The 18,146-nt window shown below is 37.5% G+C and overlaps 3 protein-coding genes across 3 annotated transcripts; 2 read left to right on the forward strand and 1 right to left on the reverse strand.

The window, feature by feature from the left end:
• Nucleotides 1-862: 862 nt before the first annotated feature.
• LOC137874863 (low affinity immunoglobulin gamma Fc region receptor III-A-like) lies at nucleotides 863-7,076 on the forward strand. The gene is made up of 12 exons (XM_068713829.1): nucleotides 863-949; nucleotides 1,173-1,217; nucleotides 1,427-1,660; nucleotides 1,747-1,992; nucleotides 2,078-2,206; nucleotides 2,947-3,003; nucleotides 3,383-3,457; nucleotides 4,195-4,260; nucleotides 4,692-4,766; nucleotides 5,505-5,570; nucleotides 5,727-5,788; nucleotides 6,409-7,076. The coding sequence occupies exons 1-11, from the start codon at nucleotides 919-921 to the stop codon at nucleotides 5,786-5,788; spliced, it is 1,086 nt and encodes a 361-aa protein (XP_068569930.1). The 5' UTR covers nucleotides 863-918; the 3' UTR covers nucleotides 6,409-7,076.
• A 2,077-nt stretch (nucleotides 7,077-9,153) lies between these two features.
• On the reverse strand, nucleotides 9,154-12,426 carry LOC137874864 (low affinity immunoglobulin gamma Fc region receptor II-like). The gene is made up of 8 exons (XM_068713830.1): nucleotides 12,345-12,426; nucleotides 12,203-12,241; nucleotides 11,813-12,076; nucleotides 11,282-11,527; nucleotides 11,057-11,170; nucleotides 10,880-10,933; nucleotides 9,746-9,852; nucleotides 9,154-9,343 (listed from the first exon to the last, which is right to left on the reverse strand). The coding sequence occupies exons 1-7, from the start codon at nucleotides 12,370-12,372 to the stop codon at nucleotides 9,746-9,748; spliced, it is 852 nt and encodes a 283-aa protein (XP_068569931.1). The 5' UTR covers nucleotides 12,373-12,426; the 3' UTR covers nucleotides 9,154-9,343.
• A 1,118-nt stretch (nucleotides 12,427-13,544) lies between these two features.
• Nucleotides 13,545-17,679, forward strand: LOC137874865 (butyrophilin subfamily 3 member A2-like). Its single transcript, XM_068713831.1, has 6 exons — nucleotides 13,545-13,655; nucleotides 14,233-14,349; nucleotides 15,609-15,947; nucleotides 16,063-16,350; nucleotides 16,427-16,552; nucleotides 16,896-17,679. Exons 2-6 carry the CDS (start codon nucleotides 14,241-14,243, stop codon nucleotides 17,435-17,437), a joined length of 1,404 nt encoding a protein of 467 aa, XP_068569932.1. The 5' UTR covers nucleotides 13,545-13,655; nucleotides 14,233-14,240; the 3' UTR covers nucleotides 17,438-17,679.
• Nucleotides 17,680-18,146: the final 467 nt, after the last annotated feature.

Below are 18,146 nucleotides of genomic sequence, written 5' to 3' on the forward strand. Positions count from 1 at the left end.
TACAGCTGTCATACTATAAGTAGGTGGATGGGTCAAACTGGTCTTTTCTCCAGGAGACTGTTGTTTGTGCTGTCTTTGAAATAAGGAGTTAGTGTTGATTTATTTGCCACATTACTCCCGTACTTAAGTAACGCCACTTCTGTAGTTATTTTAACCCAAACCACGATCTTTTCCTGAAACTAACCAAGTACTTCTGTTGCTTGAATCTAACTAAGTAGTTCAAGATCTTTTCTAAACTTAGCCAACTAGTTGTGTTGCCTACACCCAACTGAGTTTCCTGTTAAGTTTATTTTGAAAAGATAGACTTTGGTAGAGTGCAGTTATACATCTTCAGTTCTGGACAGATTTACATGTAATTGCACTTTTAAACTTCAAAATTAATATAATGAGAGAAAAGATGTATTAAGAGAACCACTGTTTTTTCTTTTACACAAGACAATGCAAGAGACCAGTGAAACACCTAGAAATACCTGACAAGTGTCACGTTCTATGATTGTTGTGGGTGACGATGGTTCTGTCTCTGTGGAAACTCTTACCACCACGGAACGTACAAGCTGAGAGAGTATTATGCGGTTTACAACATGGCCACTTGCTGACGAAATGCTGTACGTAAAATCTAAATTCAGAATGTCACAAATTTAATAATACTTATTTTGGTCTCACTTTTCTGTCGAAAGTTGTTTAATGTCCTTCTCGTATGCGAGTCTTTGTTCTTTGGCTCCACCCACTGAGACTAACTTAACCACTGAGGCTATTTCCACCTCGACAGCAGCTCTGTCTCTGAGACAAGGTTTTCAATCTAAAGAACAAAGTTATTGCTGTATCAACAGCAGAAAAATGCCACACAGGAAGAGACCACTTCTCACTTCTGAACTCACTCTCACAGTCTGATGTTCAGATGGTCAGCAGTGAGACAACATGGAGGTCACAGCTCTCTGCATCCGACTGTGTCAGTACTGACTGTCTCCAATGAGTAAAAGCAGAATGATCAAGAGGCCGTTTGAACTGTTCAATTCTGTCATCTTTTGGTGCAAAATGTGTTTTTGTCTGTACCAGTTATGATATTTAACAGACCAATCAGAGCAGCTGTAGTTGCTGCAGGGGTCGATAAAACATGTGGATGCTACAAACACGTCTTAGTGATGTTAAGCTCTTTTTCTTTGTCTCTCCAGCAATGACTGTGTTGTTCCTGCTGTGTGCTCTTGATCAGAAAGTTGGTAAGTACCAGTTGGTTGATCTTCTCTAAGAAGTAGGCAGGGACATATGTTCTGATGTGATTTTGGTGATCTGGACTGACGTTGCCTTTATTATGTTTTCATGCACAGATACATTCATGTGTTTTAATTTGGTTACAATATTTTAGATTTATATTCCACTAGTTTACAAATCAATATCAACACAAATCTCCTGTTTTTATTGGTTTCAGGTTCAGTGATTCTTCGTGTCGTCGCAAACAGACTGCAGTTCTTTGAATATGAGTCTCTAATTGTCCATTGTGAAGGGCTCAATGGGGAACAACTCACATGTAGAACTACTGGTAAGCTGGATTCAACGGGGTCTTCCTGCATCATTCAAAATGTGTTTCCAGAAGACAGTGGAGAGTACTGGTGTGAGACTGGAGCGGTAAAGAGCAGCAACAGCGTCAAAATCAATGTCACTGGTATGTTAGCATTAATAACATAACATTTATGTCATAAAAAAATCATGACTTTAACTTGGCGTAAATATCAAACACATGTTTTTCAGCTGGCTCAGTGATCCTGGAGAGTCCTGTCCTTCCTGTGGCGGCGGGAGACGCTGTCACTCTGCGCTGCAGAAACAAGACGACTTCCTCCGACATCACGGCTCATTTCTATAAAGACGGCCTCCTCATCAGGAACAGCTCTACAGGAAACATCACCATCCTCAGTGTTTCTAACTCTGATGAAGGACTCTACAAGTGCAGAATCTCTGATGGTGAAGAATCAGCAGAGAGCTGGCTGACTGTCAGAGGTAAAACAGCAATGTTACAGAATATTATTTTAACATATATGTGATAATATTAGGTTTAATCATTGTCTTTCTGATCTCACTGAAGAGACTAGTCCTACCTTCTCCAGTCCGTCCTCGTCCAGTTCTGCCCCATGGATCGTTGTTACCGCTTTGTTGATGGTTCTGCTGTTGGCGGTCGGACTATTTCACTTTGGCAAAGATTATTGGCACAGAGGTAGGGATACATTTCACTAACAACTTTGCTGATAAGAAGCGCTCATAGCTACTGCTGACTGTAGTCTGTAGGTGATGAGTTTGACTTTGTGTTGATGCCGTTTAGTGTCTGTAGATGGTGCTGTTTTTTATGGCAGATAAACCATTGATTACTCATCTTGACAACCCAGTTCTGGTCCTAAATTGTTTTTACAAAAACTCACATTCTGTGCAGCTGAAAAGTGTGCCTCCCCCTAATGGAATCTCTGCATCTAAACTGCTTTGAATCTGAAAATGTGTCACTTTGTGAGATCGACCTTTCAGGGATTGAATGAGATTGTCAACAACAATGTGGTCGCAAAGCAAAGACAGTGAACGCTTCCCTTATATGATTGAGTAGGGCATGCAGCACAGATCTCACCCAACAAATGGTTTTGTTTTATTGAAAAAGTGTTTTATTGACCTGCAGCTTTGCTTACAGTTTGGGAGTGTAGGGGGAGAGGTGCAGTATTATTGATACTGGTAACCCAGCAGGACAGATTTCCAAACTAAATAGAGACCCAATTATAAAAAACAGCTCCATAAAGCTTGAAAATATGTTTATATGAATAAACACTTCAACATGCTAACGCATTTAAGAACAATTCTAATTTTGTCATCAGTTGTCTATTTCCACCCCTTTATAAATTAATCAAATCAATGTAATATTACTGTTACAAAATTAAGCACAGATCTAATGCAAACGCCATCTTTGTACTACAGCTTTGTTCTACCTGTCCACACTAACACTTGGACTAAGCTCAGTAGAGGATCAAGCAGGTGAGTACACAAACAATGCACCAGTATACTGGTATAGTTTTGGCATCCCACCCAGTAATGTAAAGTAAGATATTTTCTATATATATATATATATATATATATATATATATATATATATATATATATATATATATATATATAATATTTTCTATATTATATTTATTCATTTGGATCTTTAGAGCACTTCAAAAAATTACTATAAAGTGCTTCGTACAACGCAAAGAGGCAACACAAATTTCCTGTTGATTTTTTCCAATGATGTTTACTGAATTATTGATTAAAATGACAACTCTACTTGTGAAAATAAAATTGTGATTAAAATAAATGGCTTATGTCTACAGTATCTACTATGTGAATGGATGTATAGTTGTTTTCTCAGTCTCTGTGGAGGCCAATGCAGCGGATGCAGACAAAGTGACGTATGCGGTCGTAACAAAAAAGAGGAAGAAGAAAGGTACTTACCCTGACATTATCTTTGCTTTAATTTTACTGTGACATACTTTTCCTACCTCATATCCTATACAGACCACAATAAGCAATATCTACATTGTGTATTTATTCAGTAAAACAGCTCACATTTTTTAATGTATCATTTGGTTTAGAAATTAACTGCCATGCACATTTTAATGGTAATAACCATCAACACAGTCTCATGTCAGTTAGTGAATTAGTCTCTGAATGCTATCTATTGGTTTTGTGTATAAGGACGCAAACTGTCCTTTTTCTGTTGTTGCTCAGCTCAACATCTTTTCCGGGATGATATTACAAAAAGACAGTTAGGTTGAGGCAACAAAACCATAAAAACACTTTGGGACACATGGTTGAATGTTCTGTTTGTTGGACACATCCTCCTCCCTTCCCATCCTGCAAGTGCTCTTTGTTGGCTGCAAAGTCAGGTGGATGTGTTAAATGTACGCGTCCACCATGGAAAAGCATCCTAGTTGACTTTCCATTGGCATTGTTTTCATGCTGAGTGACAAAAAATAGTTCAAAAATATGAGACATAAAAAGCAGGAATTCAAAATTGAGAGAAAAAGTGCACAACCCCAAATGTTAAACTATCCCTGGTTCAAAGAAAACACATTGAAGGGAACAAACAGATATTCAAACTTAACCGTAACTTTATCCAGAGCATTATTACTGATGTTGATATATTTGCTCATCAGCTGACTAATACTGTCTCTCCTTCAGATGAGGATGAATTGGCGTTGAGACCTCTTTACTACACATTGGGCTCGGGTGACACTCAACACCTAGGTAAGACTTGTGATTGAAAAGCCATTTGAATGGTAACTGATTTTGGTAATAACCAACATCGGAGACAAATTTTGTGATAAATTCAGTGAATTTAGTGTTCTAGTAAGTCAATATTTTGACAACACATTGACATAATTCCTTCTATTTTCAAAGCAGAGCCCTCAGCAAGTAAGATATTTTCTATATATATATAATATTTTCTATATTATATTTATTCATTTGGATCTTTAGAGCACTTCAAAAAATTACTATAAAGTGCTTCGTACAACGCAAAGAGGCAACACAAATTTCCTGTTGATTTTTTCCAATGATGTTTACTGAATTATTGATTAAAATGACAACTCTACTTGTGAAAATAAAATTGTGATTAAAATAAATGACTTATGTCTACAGTATCTACTATGTGAATGGATGTATAGTTGTTTTCTCAGTCTCTGTGGAGGCCAATGCAGCGGATGCAGACAAAGTGACGTATGCGGTCGTAACAAAAAAGAGGAAGAAGAAAGGTACTTACCCTGACATTATCTTTGCTTTAATTTTACTGTGACATATTTTTTCTACCTCATATCCTATACAGACCACAATAAGCAATATCTACATTGTGTATTTATTCAGTAAAACAGCTCACATTTTTTAATGTATCATTTGGTTTAGAAATTAACTGCCATGCACATTTTAATGGTAATAACCATCAACACAGTCTCATGTCAGTTAGTGAATTAGTCTCTGAATGCTATCTATTGGTTTTGTGTATAAGGACGCAAACTGTCCTTTTTCTGTTGTTGCTCAGCTCAACATCTTTTCCGGGATGATATTACAAAAAGACAGTTAGGTTGAGGCAACAAAACCATAAAAACACTTTGGGACACATGGTTGAATGTTCTGTTTGTTGGACACATCCTCCTCCCTTCCCATCCTGCAAGTGCTCTTTGTTGGCTGCAAAGTCAGGTGGATGTGTTAAATGTACGCATCCACCATGGAAAAGCATCCTAGTTGACTTTCCATTGGCATTGTTTTCATGCTGAGTGACAAAAATTGTTCAAAAATATGAGAGACATAAAAAGCAGGAATTCAAAATTGAGAGAAAAAGTGCACAACCCCAAATGTTAAACTATCCCTGGTTCAAAGAAAACACATTGAAGGGAACAAACAGATATTCAAACTTAACCGTAACTTTATCCAGAGCATTATTACTGATGTTGATATATTTACTCATCAGCTGACTAATACTGTCTCTCCTTCAGATGAGGATGAATTGGCGTTGAGACCTCTTTACTACACATTGGGCTCGGGTGACACCCAACACCTAGGTAAGACTTGTGATTGAAAAGCCATTTGAATGGTAACTGATTTTGGTAATAACCAACATCAGAGAAAAATTTTGTGATAAATTCAGTGAATTTAGTGTTCTAGTAAGTCAATATTTTGACAACACATTGACATAATTCCTTCTATTTTCAAAGCAGAGCCCTCAGCAAGTACCAACCCATCTTCTAAAGAGAATGCCTTATATTCTACAATCCCGTAGGTAAGACTGAAGTCAAAACTGGCTTTTTATGCCGCATCCACATCATATTGGATGAATTGTAGAGATTGGAAAGACTAACCTTTACTGACACAGGCATCCATGTTTGTTTGAGCACTGTATCATAAGCAACAAGTAGGGTGTAACAGACCTTACAGTGTTTCTGAAACATAATTTTGACTCAAAGTCGAAAACACATACAGTATATGGGATAACTCAGATATTAATTGACACCGCTTCCAACAGCATTTCCCTTTACTTTTTGGTCAAAGCTTTGATTCTAATGCTTTTAAAAATTAGAATAATAATAAAATATAATGTAAAAAAAAGAATATAAAAATGTTTGACTCCAATTTGGGAATTGTTGTATGAAGTCAATATTTTTAGATGTAACCTAAATGTAATCATCAATTAGGAATTTAAAATGGTTGACATTTAATTTGGAATAAGCTCTGTGGTAATATTTGTTAAATCAATAAATCAGTCAACCAATCCATACTTTCACTTCAGTTTATCTTTCAACACACAAATATGTTATTTGATAATAAAATAATCTTAAGTCTGTACTTAAATATTTCCTTGACATACTTTTACATTATGTTCTTATGTTATGTGTCTTACAGGTTACTGAGCAACAGCTGAGTGAAGGGCGAGCTTTAAACAATCACATCTTCACACAGTGTACCTAAATTAGCAAAGCCATATGAGTGAAATAAGGAAGTTCAACACCCAATGTGTACTGTATTACAAAACAGTAATTTCTTTAGAAAAATGTAATAAGTTATGCATAATAATAATTGAAGAATAAATTGAGCATAACGTGTACATTGTGTACTTTAGGCTAGATAGTGTAACTACCACATTATGTATATTCATATTAAATAACGATATATATTATGAGCTGGGCTGACTTTGTTGTAAGGTCATGTGAAGCATTTTAAAATGAACTAATGTCATCATGCAGCCTTCATCTGAGTTCTTTGGTGAACCAAAGCATCTGTGTCTATTTTTAAGAAGTGTCAGTTTATTATGGTCAAACAGTTAAACCGACCTGTTCCATCTCTGTCTGTTCACATGTGTGAGAACAACGTTCACACAGCTGCCGCAGCTTTTAGATACACTCACTGTGGTCAACTGAACAGTGTTGCGTCTCTTTTATCTGAAGCACACATACTGGGCTTGTGATTGAATACTGTATTATCTTTGCAATGTTGTGAAAATAGCACGTATCTCATGTTAGTGTAAAGGTTACCGATAAGAAGATGTGGAATAAATAACTACTATTACACTGGAGAAAGGTCATCTTGAACATCAATTTGTGTTTGTTCTGTGATACGGACTCTGTTCTTACATTAATGAATGAAGGGTCTAAACAATGTGTCATGATTAAGAGATCATGGCCTACAGTGACTCAGAAACTTGGTAAAATAAACTTAATGTAGGCATTCATTTGCAATGCTGCCCTCTTCCTGCAGGCTATCTGCTTGTTATCCAGCATTCATGTAGCGTTAGCAGGCTTTATCCAAGATCCATCAACTCCAGTCAATGAGTCACTGTCTGCCCTCTGCCGACAACATGCTAGGCTGGAGGGGTAAAATCCTCCAAAATCGTAAAGTTACAGGACAACAACCCTCCAAGAGCTTCCACTTCCATAATAAAGCCAAGCCTGACACAAAATCAAACCAGTGGAAGCTCTTGGACATTTTATACAACTCTTCTATGCCGATAATTTATTGCATTTAACAATTTTTATGTAAAAGGTCATGTGAAGTGTGACATTTTTTGTAGCTGCTATAATTCAATTCAAGGTCATCTGTACAGCCCTACTTCACAAATCATGAATTTGCCTTAGAGAACTTTACAATCAAAACAAACAAATGGCATCCTCTGTCCCCGGACCCGCACATCGAAACAGGGAAAACTCCCCCAAAAAACACTTTAAATCTTAGGGAGAGAAACAGAGGAGGAATCCCTCTCCCAGGATGGACATGAGTACAAAAGATGTCATGTGTACAGAACAACATAAAAACGTACAACACAGTCAATCCATGGGATGGAAATGACACATTTGAGAGTAGTATAAATATATTTGAGAGCAGTAACAGCATCCTGCGATAAAGGCCCTCAAGGAAATGAAGAGGGTATTTCAATCAGGAAACAAGGAGGAGCTGAAGACTGTGCAGACAGAGCTGAGGTAGGGGAAGGGAAAAATAGATATCGGATAAAAATGCAGGATCAGTTGCAGCAGAAGATCAGTCTCATCAGGGTGTTCACCTGAACAATAAACTGGACTGGACAGACAACATGCACTTTACAAAAAGGGACAGGACACTGAGGTTTTTAGGACTGCATCGATCACTCCTGAGGACCTTTTTCGACTCTGTGGTGGCGTCAGCCATATTTTATGGAGTGGTCTGCTGGGGCAGCAGCATCGCGACTGCCGACAGGAAGAGACTGAACTGGACTGGTTAAGAAGGTGATGAGAAGAGAATGATGGTTAAGCTATCATCCCTGATGGACAACATCTACCACCCCATGCAGGACACTGTATCAGCACTGTGCAGCTCCTTCAGTAACCGGCTGCTTCAACTATGGTGTGTGAAGGACAGATACCACAGGTCCTTCCTTCCTGCAGCTGTCAGACTGCACAATCAATACTGCTCCCAGTAGACCACACATACCAAAACCTGACTATTCCTCATTCATGTATTCATTAATGTGCAATATAAATCCAATGTTTCCACTGTGCAATATTCATAATTTGTTCACTCCACAGTGCAATATTTAACAACCATTTAGTCCGGCTATGTTAGTTTTTGTTGTTTTTTTGTTTACATTTTTTACTTATTTATTATACCTTTGCTGTGTAACTACGTATTTATTATACTTCTTTCGATCTTGTTTTTCTACTTATGTCTTTTGTTTGTTTGTTTGTTTGCACTATCCACTCTGCTGCTGTAATCCTGCGAATATCCACACTGTGGGACTAATAAAGAATTATCTTAACTTATTTTATCATCCAAGGCAGGCCTGAGCTAGCCCGATCAAGAGTCACTGATAGTACAGGTCAGTAGCTTGTTTAATCTCATTATATTAATGGTTCAATACGTTACGTGACGTTAAGCTGCTTCAGATGTCAGTAGTTGACCACAATTGAGTGTATTTAAAAGCTGCAGCTGCTCTGTTTGTATAAACAGTGTCTTCAGACGTGAGCAGATAGAACAATACTGTCTCGCTCTAATAAACCGCTCACTCTTAAAAATAGACTCTGATGCTGCGAGACAGCTTAAAACCACATCAGTCCATTTTGAGAAATACAATAAACAGCCACACAGCTATGCTCAATGAATCCACATATTTCCTGCAAGCAAGTTTTATTTTTTATTAAGAGTATTCGCCACACTCCAACTAGTCGTATCACAAGTATAACATTTGAAACAGAAGTCCTCAAATGACACATATAACATACATTAATATCAAAATATTACATAAAATCTAAAATAAAATAAGGTGTAAACAGCATCTCTCCTTCAGTCAGACGTCTCTGCTCTCAGTGACCTGCACGACACACAGGATCAATATGAATTATGATTTAGAATATAAAAGGGGATCTATTGCAAAACATGTCCATCCTTACACGTTTTAGAACTAAAAATATTTTTGAATTCATACAAACATAATTATTGTGGGTTTAATGTAGATTACTTGTTACAAGAATTATTATTATTTTTGTAACTTCAAGTACAATAATTTCTCCTTCAGTTTCATACAGTTCTGTTGGCAATCGATTATATCAGTGCACACCAATGTATTGTGTTTAAATACTTTGTAAATCTTGCAAAAAGAATTAGTTTTTGTAATTAACGGTTTGACTAGCAGCCACAAGAAGTACTCTAAAAAGCTAAATATGGCAATTTGAGACGAGGTGCGCACTGGAGACCAGTGTGCTCTGATACTTACCTAATCAATGGTATAATAGAAGGTGTATGCATCTGTTGTACTTTGCTCGGGACCTGCTGAGGGAGTGTCGATGACTGGTGTCGCTGTAAAGCTGAATACCCCTGCTTCTGCAGTTGAAATAAATGAAATGCTTCAACCATGAATTTAACTTATAATACAGTATGTTATTGTAATTCAGTGGATGCTAAGTTAGGTCCCTCAGAGAGGAGATGAGTTGCAGTGAATTGACCTTTCTTGACTGTGTACTGAATAGGGAAGCTCAACCACACAGACCTCGTTGAGCCATCAATCTCAATGTGAACACAAAGGAGAGGAAATTTAACATCCAGGAGACAGAAACCTAGGGAGTGTAAATTGAGATAAAAGGCCCTTTTCCAGTCCAGAGTGTTGTGGCAATGCACCTGAAGCTGTTTGGAAAAATAAATTGAAGAGTTCTTTATAGTCCTATCTTAAAACAAATTCAAACAGTGCTTTCTTTTGCACATTAGTGTTGGCTAAGGAGAGCCTCCTCCATCAGAGTTCAGGCAGCACTGACACACTGAGGGTCCTACCTTTTTCTGGATGTGGTTTTCTCACCTGGTCTGTGCACAAGAAGCATGTAGCTATATAAATCAAACACCCAAGACTGACCTTTTGACATATTTGACTAGACCAGGCTGTCCTTTGCGGCTTCGTGTCACAAGCAATGTTGCTTGTGACACAAAAGCAACATTGGTTCAGAAAATACTGTTGGAAACAACAACCTGCAGGGTGGTGAACTTGCATACAAGCACTTTTTTTTTACATAGTTTATAAGCAGCATTCTAGGTTTGTTTGTGTAAAGTAAAGTACATGTGTAACTGATGTTTGCTCTGGTGTGAGAATACATGGCCCTCTGTGGATGAACAGTCCAGACACTGAAAAAAACACGCAAACACTCGATAGAATTTAAAGAGGTTGTAGATGTTGTTGCTGTATATACTTGTAGGGGGTTTGGTAGAGGTCATCAGGTTACTGTCATACATGACATTTTCTACTTTTTAGAACAGAAAGATATTAACAATTGCTGAAGAGATTACATTTGTGGAAAATTTTCGTCTTACTTAAGATAGCTTTGATGATGACAAGAATATTTACACGCTTTGTGTGCTTCACCTGCTTCCGTTTCCCCTGAGTTTGATCTTGGTGTTGACTCCGTGCAGACCAATTCTGGAGTACAGAAAAGAAAACTTCCATTACAATGTCATCATCAGGAAAAATGGAAAGCAAGCGCAACAGTAAAACATAAAAAAAATGTTCTCAATATTTTTCTTCTGTTTCAATATACTGTACCTCTGCGTTTTCCACATAGACAAAGTCCCGCCAGCAGCAGTGCCAATGGAAACATGACCACAGTGATCCACAGTAGTGAGAGATTTGGGGGGTGATGGTGGGAAGGTTGTGTCTCTTCATGAAGTAATAGAGGTTAATGTAAGAGCTTTGTGTTATAAATGTGTGATTCTTCTGCAGCAAGTGTTTAAAAATGGTTCATCATTCAGGGTATTTGTTGTGTCTCACCTTCGACAGTCAGCCAGCTCTCTGCTGACTCTCCCACACTACTGAGGATGCACTTGTAGAGTCCTTCATCAGACTTGGAGACATTGTGGATGGTCATGTTTCCCTCATAGCCGGTCCCTTTTAGGGTGCCATCTTTATAGAAATCAGCTATAAGGCCAGAGGACGCCATCTTGGTCCTGCAGCTCAACGTCACATCATATCCCTCCATCACAGGAAGAGCAGGACTCTCCAGGATCAGAGGACCAGCTGACAATAAGGGTTTTATCAGTTATTCAATGCTATTATTAATTCATGTAAAAAGAGAGCAAGGATATAAGGTTCTAATTTAGTGTATTAAAATACAAACATAGCATGATTTTTTTATCTCCATTAAGTCCCCTTTTAATATCCTAATGTAATGTACCACACATATCAATATTGTTACAGCATCTTTTAAATGGCAGACTATGTTGAATTTACATGAACAAAACCCAGAAATTACCATTATTATTTTTTCTTTGTTATTTTTGAATAAAATCATGTTTAACATACCACTAACATGGATACTGATATAATTACTTCTGTTTCCTCCTTTAGCTTCACACCAGTATTCTCCACTGTCCAATGAAAAGGCATTTTGAATAACACACGGCTCTCTTGAAGTCTCATAATCAGCGCAACATATTGTTTCAACTCCCATGATCCTCCTCATTACTCTCCACTCGGTGATGTCATCGAATCCCTCACAATCAAAGAAGATCGAGTCATATTCAAAGAGCTGGAGCCTGTTTGGAACTACACGAAGAAAAGCTGCATCTGAAAATAAGACGTTCATTTTCTCAGTAAAATATTTGCAGTTGTGGTAGAAATGAGTCATGCACTTGTCAGCAAATCAAATGAATGCACATTAAGCATATATGGACATAAATAACTTCTACTTACCAGATTTCTCTGCAGCCAGAAGCACCAGTACATTTATTACTGGTGACATAAAGGAAAATAGTAGATGCTTTTATTTGCACATACATTACGATATAAATGTTTAATAGTGGCAGATTAAGAGAGAGACAGACTCAGTACTCACACAGTCTGCAGAGAGCTGTGACATCCATGATGTCTTGCTGCTGACTGTCTGAGCATCAGACTGAATGACTGATGAATATTGTGTAGGTGGGAACTTCCTCTTCACAGATTATTTCTGGTGACTGAAAGGTTAGAAGGTTTGACTGTGTGTGCGACATAGAGATAATTTGAGAAAGTTATTAGAGTGTTTATATAGCATCAGGGAATCACAGGTTTACAGCACGAATTCACAAAGATTAACAACAACGAACACATTTAAATAATCAGGTAAAACTAGATATGTAGCAACAATCCATTTTGGAGCGGGTTAACCAGGCTATGTCCCTGTTCAAACAGATATTAATACTGTGAAAACTAATGCATCTTCTTTCATATCAATAAACATGGATCAACTTGTGTTGCTATGTGAAGCTCAGGGGATGAAAGCCTTGAACCAAGAAGCACAACTTAAATAGTTCACTTTTACTGTTAAAACTAGGCAGGCACATAAAACATCAAACATATCCAAAATGTTACCGGATGTAGTAGAACATTCTGGTTTTGTTGGCATACCACATTTGACATACTATGTATTAAGAACATAAATGTTTTTCTGGCATACTCAATAGTATGGTACTATTGGTATTGGAATTCCTTCTTAGTGACTCTTCCTCTCTTTTCCTCTCGGGTCAAAGACACACAAAAAAGACCCTCTTCTGCCCTCTGCAGTATATCAACCACACATCCATTTAATTACACAGAATGCTTTTTGATTCAACTTCCTTGTTTCGCCCATAACATGTTGATTTATGCTCTGCTGTTTTATATCTTGCCACTAGTTACCTTTTATGATCGACAATGTCAAAGTTCAGTTCCAACTGTTAATATGTAAGCAGTTGTAGTAATAAAGTAAATGAAACACAAAACTTGTGATTTTGTGTCATTTCACTCAAGAAAAAAGCCACGTTGAGAAACAATATACATGATCTGACAGTGTCATTCACTGTGATGTGTTGGAACTGTATGGGTGGGGTTGTCATTCATGTATTTATGTACATGTATGTATTTTTTTAATTCAGAATGTTGTGGTGGGCACCATGCAGTTGCTGCAACTCCACTAAAGGAGTTCTGATGTTGGTACACAATATAAATGTAAAAAGACACTCTTTGAAAGATAATGACAGGCACTCATCCAGACATGCTCCTCGTGTCAGCCAACTTAAAGACTGCAAACACAGCCACCCACACACACACACACACACACACCACAGACTTACAGTTGGTCAAAGTACACATTTGGTCCTGCAACGTAGGCGATTCTTCGAGACACAAGGTATGTCAATTTTAAACAAAAAAAAGGACTTAAGCAACATTTACCCTAACTTTTCATTGAAATTACAAATGACCTACTTTCAGAATAACAGAATAAGAGCACATCTACAATCAATCGACAACACTTTTTATTTCTAAACAGTTATTAGAGTCAATATGTACAGTCAGTACTTTCAAATTTAGACTAAACTAATGATCTTCATAGAGTGTATTTGAATTTAAGTTTTGAATCCTGTTTTTGACAACCTAGCTTGTATATCAAGCTTTGTTTCCCAAGTGTATGTCTGTGCTTAGGTTAGCACATGACACCATAGTGACTACCAATACTTCCTTCTCATGCCATAGTAAAATGTATTAAAACCAATGTCTACTATGGAAAGCTCTGGCTATGATCAACACTGCAGTGATGAAAAATCTGTTATTTATAATCTATGCTATTTATAGTATTAGCAAAAATATTTAAAGCTATTCAAATATGGATCGATAACTGTGCAAACTGCCTTGAGCTTTATAAGACTGATTGTTAAAATATACTGTCAAAATATACTGTCAAGTTATTTTTCAATTGTTTATTTTAGTTTTCAGGATGTTTCACCACTGGGAAAGAGGAGCCATTAAATCTCACCTCAAAGCTGTCAATACTTTGGTTTTTTATCACACTGCTGTCTTCCTTCTCCTCACACACTTTTGTGGAGGTAAGTTACGTACAAAAAACTGGAACTGTTTAAAGGTAAAAGGTCACAATTTAAGTTAAGTAAAATAAGTGAAACCAAATCAGTTATACTGGAGCCAAACTTAATATCATGAACATTTATAGTAGTTGGTGCAATAACTATCCGCTCTCTCAGGCTTTGACATAGCCCCGATATGTTTGCAAGGGTTTAGGGATGTGCTACAGACTTTAGCGTGGGGCTTTGGTACCCCTAATCTGGGTGAGGTGTCTTTGCGTAAAAGTTAATGCTCAATAGACGTTGAATTGTAAAGAAAATGACCTGATGTGTTAAATCTCAGCAGGTGGAACATAACATCTAAAAGTATTTTTAAAGCCCTAAACATTCTAAATTCTTCCATTTGTCTCTGAGCTCTAGCAAGCAGTGTGTGCTCCCAAGAACAATCGTCCTTCCATCCTTCATGGTGGCAGCACGCTAAGTATGGTTGTCCAGATGTCCTTTTCCTCAGCAACATCTTCCAATTCCTCCTGGGAGATCCCAAAGCATTCCCAAATTGCATAAAATATGCTGTATAATCTCTACACTGTGTCCTGGGTCTAACCTGGGGTCCCCCACCAGTTTGAGGTGCCCGAAAGCCTTCATCCAGCAGGAATACTGATCAGATGCCTGATCTACCTCAACTGGCACCTCTTGACACCAAGAAGCAGCGGCTCTACTCAGATCTCTGAAGTCCTTACTCTGAGATCTCATTCTTTTGGTGACTACCCAAAGCTCATGTACATGGGTGAAGGTTAAAACGTAGATTGACTGGTAAATTAACAGAACTTCATCTTCAGGCTCAGTCCCTTCTTCATCACAATGATCTGGGACAATACCCGGATTATAGCTGATGCTGTGAGAGGCTAAAAGAGTGATTCACGGACCCCGGACGAATCGGAATAGTGAGATCCGGGTGGGGAGCGTGCCGGTCTGGAGCATGGCCCCTGTCTCATGGGGCCTGGTCGGGTACAGGCTGAGAGAATCCCATTGAGTCTTTGCCACCTGCAGGGGATATAGGCATTGGGGTAGGGTGAGGACTTAGGCGTACCACCCTTTGAACCGTAAACTAGTTCAGCCACCAAGACAGTTTGGAAGCTATACCCCAAAACCAAATTTACTCAAATGTTCTATTGATGAATTATAAATGTATTAAGAGCACAATCATTTTATATAGTGAAACAAGAAAAGGAAGCCACACGAAGGGAAATACGCAGCAGTTAAAACTACTTTTGTCTCTTCCTCAGGTCAGTCTCAGATGGTCGGCCCTTCCAAGCCAATACTCACAATGGTTAGTGATGACATCATGTTGCCATGTCACCTGGAACCTGCCACTGATGTTGTTGCTAAGACGCTGGAGTGGTCGAGACTGGACCTCAACCCCAGGTTTGTCCATGTGAGGCGTGATGGTGTGGAGCTTTTGGTTAATCAGAACCCATCATTCGTGGGAAGAACTTCAGTGGCAACTGACAGTCTGAAACATGGAGACATTTCACTGAAACTCTCCAAAGTCAAACTCTCTGATGAGGGAAAATACAGATGCCACATTCCAACACTGGGTACATCTGTGGTTGATCTTGTTGTTGGTAAGATATTATTTAATAGTCTTATCTGAACTTCTGTTTATTAAATCAGCAATGTGATTTTGGTTACAGTGATAACATTTAATACAATGAATATTGTCCTCTCTTTTCTCATTAGGTGCTCTTTCCTCCCCTGTTGTTATCATAGCAGAGATTGATAAAGCCATCAGAAGAGTGGTGTTACAGTGTGAGTCTAGAGGCTGGTATCCAGAGCCGGAGGTGTTGTGGCTGGACGGTGAGGGAAACCTCCTCTCTGCTGGACCTACAGAGACAATCAGAGGTCCTGATCACCTCTATACTGTCAGCAGCAGAGTGACTGTGGAGAAGAGACACAGCAACAGCTTCACCTGTAGAGTCCAACAAAGGAACATCAACCAGACCAGAGAGACACAAATCGGAATTCTAGGTGAAAAAGTTGTTTTCTTTCTTTAAAGTCATCTTGTATACAAATGTCATGTTGTTTCTTTTGTTTGTCATTTCAGATGATGTATTCATGACCACGTCTTCTTCTGGTGTTCGTATTACGGTGGTCTTAGCTGTTTGCTTCCTGATTTCCTGCATTTCTGTAGCTTTCTTTATTTTTGGGAAACAAAGACAAAACAAAAGCCGTGAGTTACAAACTTTAACGTATTTCTAAATGTCAATAACTATCACACTTTATTGACTGTTGTAGCACAGGTCCTTCCAGAATTCCTGGGTATGATGTGATCACTGCATTACCAACAAACACAATTTTGTCTATTTTATGCTAAACTTTGTACGTTGCAATTTTCCTCATGGCAGACAAAATGAGTTTTAGTACAATAATGAATAAACAGGTTTTAAAAATAGGACCTACATCTTTTTGTTTGTACAGGTTATAATTTGACCACCAGCTTTTATCTCAGAATTTAGTTCTGTTTTGGTTTTTGCACCATTTCTCCTCAGTTGTCCTCCTCTGTTTGTATACAGATAGCAAGATGGACTGTGACAATGAAACTAAAGATGGAACCGGAGAAAAATATCCACTTGTCGAAAGATGTACGAAAACAAAGGATTTGGATGATGAAATGTTACAGGATAAAGAGGAAGAAAAGAAAGACATTCTACATGTGATTTCAGTTTTGATGGAACAGGAGAAAGAATTGAAAATCTCCAGAGAAAAAGACATGTCACTGCTGAGGGAGGTGGAGCTAGAGAGGGAGAAGAATGAAAAGAAACTTGAGTTAGTAAATATAAAATACTCATGGAACAAAGGTGACAAAAAGTCAAGTCTATCAAAGATCAAACATGACCTGGACAACAAAAATACGAAATATCATAACCGTTTAAAGACCACACAGGAAATACAACATAAAACAGATGAAATAATGAAAATAATGAAAGAAAGGATGAAGAAAGTAGAAAACCAGATTGAGCAATTTCAGAAACAACATGAGGAGACAAAGTGTGACAGAAGAGATTCAGTTGAACCTTCAGTCAGAGCAATAGAAGAAAAAATACTAATTCATTAACATCAACAAACATTCCTAAAATATAAGGAGAGTTAATCACAGACTGTAATACTTTTGACAACACTTTAATTTCAATATGATTAGTTAGATTGTGAAAAAAAAAAAAATTTTGTATCATTGATCCCAATTGTATAATTGTGATGATTCTTTGTTATTCCATGGCGAGGATGTTCTTCACTAAATACAATCTGCACATTGTTATTGAAATATATTTTGTTCTGTAATTAAATTAGTAATCATGTTGTACTGGTCTTTTTATTTTTATTTTTACAAATGATGCAAAATCTCTTCAAATACCCTGAGTTACTTATTTTATTCCCGGATCTTCAGATTTCTGTATAATTTTTATTGCAACTGAAAATGTCTTAAAATATAGTAGTAGTTAAAATAAATGTTTGCTTTTCAATTGTGTTAACTGAAAAAATGTATTATAATATCTATCTTCATAATTTCTCTTAATTTGTTTTAGTTATTGACTGATCTTTTGTATTTAGTGTTGCACTAGATGTCATGTGTGGATCATATTGTTTCCACAACCTGTATATGAAAAATGTATTATTTTATATTGTATGGACATTGGCCTTTGGAGGACAACATTGTCCAATAAATGCTCGCACACTAGAGGTGGTTTCTTGGAATGGGGACAGCTGCTTACATCACAAAAAACACTAGATAAGGAATATGGCAACATATTCATCCTGCACACACG

The sequence above is a fragment of the Cebidichthys violaceus genome, unplaced genomic scaffold (genome assembly GCF_023349555.1).
Source record: "Cebidichthys violaceus isolate CVI_PGR_0920_01 unplaced genomic scaffold, fCebVio1.0.p SCAF_19, whole genome shotgun sequence".
Lineage (NCBI taxonomy): Eukaryota > Metazoa > Chordata > Actinopteri > Perciformes > Stichaeidae > Cebidichthys > Cebidichthys violaceus.